The 6,385-nt window shown below is 37.7% G+C and overlaps 1 protein-coding gene across 1 annotated transcript; it reads right to left on the reverse strand.

The window, feature by feature from the left end:
* Nucleotides 1-1,696: 1,696 nt before the first annotated feature.
* Nucleotides 1,697-2,263, reverse strand: LOC139901738 (uncharacterized). The gene has a single exon (XM_071884416.1). The coding sequence runs from the start codon at nucleotides 2,261-2,263 to the stop codon at nucleotides 1,697-1,699; it is 567 nt and encodes a 188-aa protein (XP_071740517.1).
* Between the last annotated feature and the right edge of the window lie 4,122 nt (nucleotides 2,264-6,385).

Raw genomic sequence — 6,385 nt, forward strand, 5'->3', positions numbered from 1 at the left:
TCATGTGAAGGGGAAAGTACCGGAGGAACAATTAATATAATTGGCCATTTTTTCTATTTCTTTGGGAGGAATTCCGATACCATAGAGTTTGCTTTTTTGAAAATTGACTTTGAGTCCAGAAATTTTCTCAAAGCATTTGAGGAGTTTGGAAATGTGTTTGGCATTTCTTTTACTCCATTCCCCGAAAAAGATTGTGTCATCGGCGTATTGAAGGTGGGTGACGCAAATGTTGTCATTGCCAACATTGATTCCACGAAGATGACCACTAGATAAGGCCCGTTTAGTGAGTATGTTAAGGCCTTCAGCAACAATAATGAACAGGAAAGGCGAGATTGGGTCCCCTTGGCGAATACCTCTTTCGGGGAAGAATTCGACCGTAGGAGAACCATTGATTAAAATGGAGACAGATGAGGAGGAAAGACATGCACGAATGAAACTGATCCATTTAGGACCAAATCCCATGTAATGCATGGTGTTAAATAGGAAATCCCATTCGATGCAGTCAAAAGCTTTTTCGAAATCGACTTTTAAGATCAAACCTTTGCGTTTTTTACGTTTAAGTTCATCTATAATTTCGTTTGCAATTAACACGCTATCTAAGATGTTACGACCTTTGAGGAAAGCGATTTGCTCCGCCCCAATGACCTTGTGGATGACTTTGGCGAGGCAGTTGGACATGATTTTGGTTAGAATTTTATAATAACTCCCTATTAGGCAAATAGGGCGATATTCATTTAGGCCGATTGGGTTAGATTTTTTGGGTATTAAGGTGAAGAAGGATGCATTACAACCTTTGGAGATTTCGGAATTGGACCAGAACCAATGTAGTGCTGTGATAAGGTCGTGTTTTATAAGATCCCAATATTTTTTGAAGAATTTCATGTTGAAACCGTCGGGACAAGGTGCTTTCGAGCAATCACAGTCGTGAATAGCATCCCTGATTTCGTTTTTAAGGAATTCGGATTCTAAAAAGAGGTTGTCTTGCGAGGAGATATAATCTAGGTGAGGTGCATTATCAAGAGGACAGTGGTTGTTAAGATTACTGGATTTAAAGAGATTTTTGTAATGAAGATAGGTTTCGTGTTTAATGATGTTTGGATCTTCAATCCAAGTTCTGTCAATCGATAAACCATGAAGATTGTTTTTGCTGTTGCGTTTTTTAATAAAGTTATGAAAATATTTCGAGTTTTCGTCTCCTTCGAGGGCCCATTTAATTCTTGACTTTTGTTTTAACATGTTTGTTTTCTTTTTTTCTTTTTCGAGATGTGAGAATTTATCTTCAAGCCATTTGTTTTTCTCGGATTCGGATAGAGGTCTAGATTCAGCTAGGGCTTCCCATTTGTTAATATTATTTAAATGATCTAGAATTTGAGAATCAAGGTTATCGAGTTGAGCACTATGTTTCTTAAGTTCAGATTTGACGTTTTTAAGCTTATTACGGAAGATACAGTCAGGACGGGTTCCATTTATAGGTAATGACCAGGCTCGAGTGATGATCAAGTCAGCGTCTTTAAGATCAAGCCAAGTGTTAAAGACACGGATAGGTTTGGGACCGGAGTTGAAGTATGTGTTCCTAAGGAGTATGGGGCAGTGGTCGGAGAGATCACGATCGAGGGTTTTAGATGAAATGTTTGGCCATATTTTTAAAATGTCATCAGATACGAGGAATCTATCTAGTTTACTGAATTTCATTCTTTTAATGCAGATTCTGGTGAATTTTTTTTCCGCCAAGTGGGATGTCTATTAGTCCAAAGTTGTTAATGAAGTTATTAAAGTTAGTGGCCCATTGTTGATTAAACTCACAGTTCATGCGTTCGGAAGCTTTCCTGACTTCGTTGAAGTCACCGAAAATGATGAAAGGGATCGTGAGAGAGTTTACGAGAGAGGATAACTCAGACCAAAGTCTTAGCTTTTTGGACAAGGAATGTGGGCCGTAGACATTTATGAAAGCAATCTTAGCGTCATAACCCACCCAATAACCGCAAATTGCAAGGAAAAATTCACCTTCAATAGCGTGATCGAAGGTGAAAGTATTACAGTCCCATATTGTGATGATTCCGCCCGATGCACCAACCGAGTCTTTTTGGACAAATTTGAAGTCGGGGTTTCCCCAGAATGATTCGATGATGTTGTCTTGCGTTTGTTCACTTTTAGTTTCTTGAAGTCCAAGTATTTTCGGTTTTTCTTTGTTGCAAATTCGTTTAAGCCATGTAATTTTACCCATTTGCCCAAGTCCCTGAATGTTAAGAGATATCGTACACATTATAATATGATAATAAAAAAACGAAAGAAAAGGAGTGAGATTACCGAGAGTTCCATTGGATACCGATGTTGTTTCCAAAATCATTAGTGTCCATGCTTTTGTCAATTGAGGAACTCGATGAATTTTTGTTGTAGCATCATCCTGGAATAGTGACAGAAACACGGTTGTGCCCAGAAGTGTTATCCTCGTTTATTGATGGTGTTTTGCTACGTTTTGAGAGTTGTGAGAATCGTAATTTTTGACCGCTTATTGCTAGGTGTTTGATGTAGAGCATGTTTGATCTAGGTCGGGTTTTCGGATTAGGGAGTGGGACATCGGTAGATATGCGAGACGAGTTGTTGGCCTTCAATATGTCATCTTTAACACTTCTCTTAAATGGATGTTCTTTCTCTTTAGGGATCAATTTGGGTTTAAAACCAGAGATGAGCTTTTGTTTGGTTTTGGGTTTGTTCTTGGTGATGTGGAGAAGGTCATCAAGATTGAAAGGGTGGAAAGATGTGGTATCGGTGTTGGATTGAGGTGGGTCGGGCATAAGGTTTATAGGGGATATAGGGTGAGGTTGTAAAGGTGATTGAATGACATTTGGATTTGTATCAGATATGGGAATGTTACTGTTAATTGTCTCTTGTTCGTCCGAAAGTAGAGAAGAATTGATGGTTGGGCTTGGGCTTGTGGAATGTAAAAGGGGATTATTGGGCTGTGGGGTTAGATCAGTGGGGTTGGGCCCAATTATTGGGTTTACGGTTTTTTGGGCAGCAGAAACATCCGAATTAAATGGTTGGGCAGGAGGGGGAGTGGGTAAGGGTGATGTAGGCGTATGAGCATTGAGAAGGGGAGAGGGTTCTGAGTTCGATGTTTCTGAGTTATCATCATTAAGTTTATACTCGTTATTATGCTCGGAATTCGCATGAGTTGAGCCGTTGCAGGATTTATTACCCTCATTAATATTAAAACTTTTGGTTTCCATGCGTTTGGTGGATTGGGAAGCCGAGGAGTTTTCCTGTGTATTATTGACGGAATTATGATCGGGGATGTTGCCGGAGTTAAAAGTGTCCTGAACTTTTTGTTAATGTCTGTTAGCTGGATTATCATCATTCGAGTCATCGTCGTCCATATTGGATTCTTCATCCAAAACCAGGTCATCATTATCCGATTCATTACACGAAGTAAGATCATAGGATGAATCTTCATGACAATTAAACATGGAAAAATTTTGAACTTCCTTGACATATACAACCGTTTGCTTCGTCTCATCATGATTGATCAAAGCTCTTGAATCAATAGGCTTAAAATCATTCGTTTTTATAAGAACCGAGCCATGTGAGAGATCCTGATTATCTTCATTAGTGATAGAACAGTTAAATGTTTCGATAACATGACCCCAATTACTAGCAATATCACGAAAGGTGGATTCCAACCAACATGTAATCGGAACACCCAAAATATCAATGTAAGCAAGACGGCCAGATGTGGAATATTCATCAGGATCCCATGGATTGATATCCTCGAGCCAGTTCCAAAGTGGGTGATTTTGGTTGTTAAGCATTTCAAGGGCCGGTCGTTTATCATCATAAATAAGCATGATATCATGGCCACCGAGATATTTAATCTTGAAGCCATCTAAGTTTTCACTTTGACAAAATTTATGAAAGTATTCAAGGAATTCAAGATCCTTGACCTTGCCAATAACAGCGTGACCAAGCAAATCAATTAAAGATTCATTAGGGGTTACCTTAATCAAAGGAATGTTTGAATCACAAGGTTTCTTGTTCGTGAAAGCATCCATAAATCTGCGGCCATCTATCTTACTAGACAGATTATTTTTGGGGTAACCAGTGTTGTTAGACTTAGGTGAAGGATGTTGAGAAGGTTTAGTGGTTTCGTTAGGTTTCTTGTCCCAAGCTTTATGGACCTTAAGCATCAAGTCCCCAGCAACAACCAAATTTAATCTTCTGGCCAAAGAATCTTTGTGATATTCAGGCACGTCGATAAATCTAACAAAGCCGAACCTTTTTCCATTTTTTAGAGTTTTTCTAGGGATGTAAACCTCATGGATGCTCCCGTAACTTTTGAAGATTGCCCATAAATCGACGGAAGTCCAATTTTCAGGAAAATTGTAAAACAGATAGGAGGTTATACGATCCTTGTCAATCGGTTTTAGGGGTGTGGATGTATTGGAGTTATGTTTGCCGAATTGCTTGACTAGATTTATTGATGCCTCTCTTTGTCTAAAGTGGTTGTAGATGAGGTTAGATGATGAGTTAAGATTGGTGATTTTAGGGTTAGGGTTATTGGTATTGGTTTTGATATGGGAGGAAGAAGGGTTTTTTCGATTTCCAAGTTCTACCTTAACCCAGATGCCCTCGTTGATGGGTCTGTATTGGATGTGATCGGAGGAGGTTCCTGGTTTGTTCTGGCGGTGGTTGGGTTGTTGTGGAGTGAAAGGAGATGTGGGAATATGAAACATGATGAAGAGAACCGAATAAAAATGAAAATAAAGAAAGACAGTAATCGAAAAGAAACGATTGCAGAAGTAAAAGTAATCAGTGTTCGTTACCGGAGCTTAATTCCAGTGAAGAAACGTAGGAGATGAAGAGAGCAGTAGGAGATGAAGAGAGCATTTTTGATGATTAATTGAGAAATTAACACGTAGGATTATTGGCACGCGCTTTATAATAAAGTATATAGATAGATATTACAGGAATTGTAATCAATTCTTTACTATTATTCGAAATTAAAATTAAACTTTTACTTTAACGATTTGTATTATTATTATTATTATTATTATTATTATTATTGTTATTATTATTATTATTATATTATTATGATTAATTAATTAATTAATTATAATGATTATTGATGAAGTTATATTTATAAATACGAAAATAAGAAAGTAACGGACACATTAACTAACATTCTCTCCCTAAGCAACGAGCAAAGATACAGACGAAGCAAAGGTACTGCAAGGCTCGGAAGCAGTATGCACCCTATTACTAAGCAACGAGCAAAAGCTAATTAAATCAGAGCATTGAGCAACCGAATTACTAAAACGATCCCGGAACACAATCCATTACAAGAACCTAAATCTAACCAAACAACGACAAACAACACGCCGACAGAAACTTCCTGACAACCGTTTTACATTTCCGAGTCTTTATGATCGGCTTAAAAACTACACTGTCAACTTTCAGCTGAAAAAATGTAGGTGGCCCCTGGCGCAGTCTGACAGCTGTCCATAACAACCATCGTGCTGCCTGCACCATTATCTGTTGATTGTACAATGTTGGGATCGTGTACAATCGCATGTTATCCTTTGTTGTCTTATCTTCTTGTAGGGGAAAAATGTGCCATCTCGGTTTGCACCATCACTGGTAACACGCTATTGTCTTTGCGCACATAAAGGTGACGCTAACTTTACAAGTGTCGCTGTCGATAATGCATCATAATGGATGGCGCACGCTATATTGCACGTCAGCAAGGATAGCACATGTCAGTCACGTGTGATACGTATATATAAGACATGAGAATATACGCATCATTAGGATGTATACAATAACCTCCCATCCAGAGGTGGAACCTCGTTATTAGCTAGGAGGGTGGCCATCCCAAGAATTTAGGCTAGTAGTATAATTTTTGTAGATATATTGGGCTTAAAATAAATATAGGTTGTTGGGCCCTCCTATCCTAAAACTAACATCAGTATTTTTTATTTTTCTTCTTTAGCCTGACAATTTTATCTAACACAATTCAAACAACAGCATCTCTTCTTCTACAATCTTTTATGTATAGTCTATACACAACAATTCTCCATATGAAATCATCTCTTTGTCCTATTCAATTCAGGATTTATTCAAGGTATTACTTTTTTACTATTTTGCTCATTCGATTGTATTATCACTATTTTACTCATCTTAGATAAATACCTAAACCCTAATCAATGATTTGTTAAGATAAAGTTATATGTTTAAAAAGAAGAAACATATTTTAAACAAGGTTATGGTAGGATTAATGATATTAAAGTGTAGTTATGACTTATTTAAACTCCTTTGCTTAATTGAAATTAGGTAAGTCGACGTGATCTGCGACCATTTAATCCAATTGAATAAATACATTAAAAGTCTT

Source organism: Rutidosis leptorrhynchoides, chromosome 3 (assembly GCF_046630445.1).
Source record: "Rutidosis leptorrhynchoides isolate AG116_Rl617_1_P2 chromosome 3, CSIRO_AGI_Rlap_v1, whole genome shotgun sequence".
In the NCBI taxonomy this organism is placed as follows: domain Eukaryota; kingdom Viridiplantae; phylum Streptophyta; class Magnoliopsida; order Asterales; family Asteraceae; genus Rutidosis; species Rutidosis leptorrhynchoides.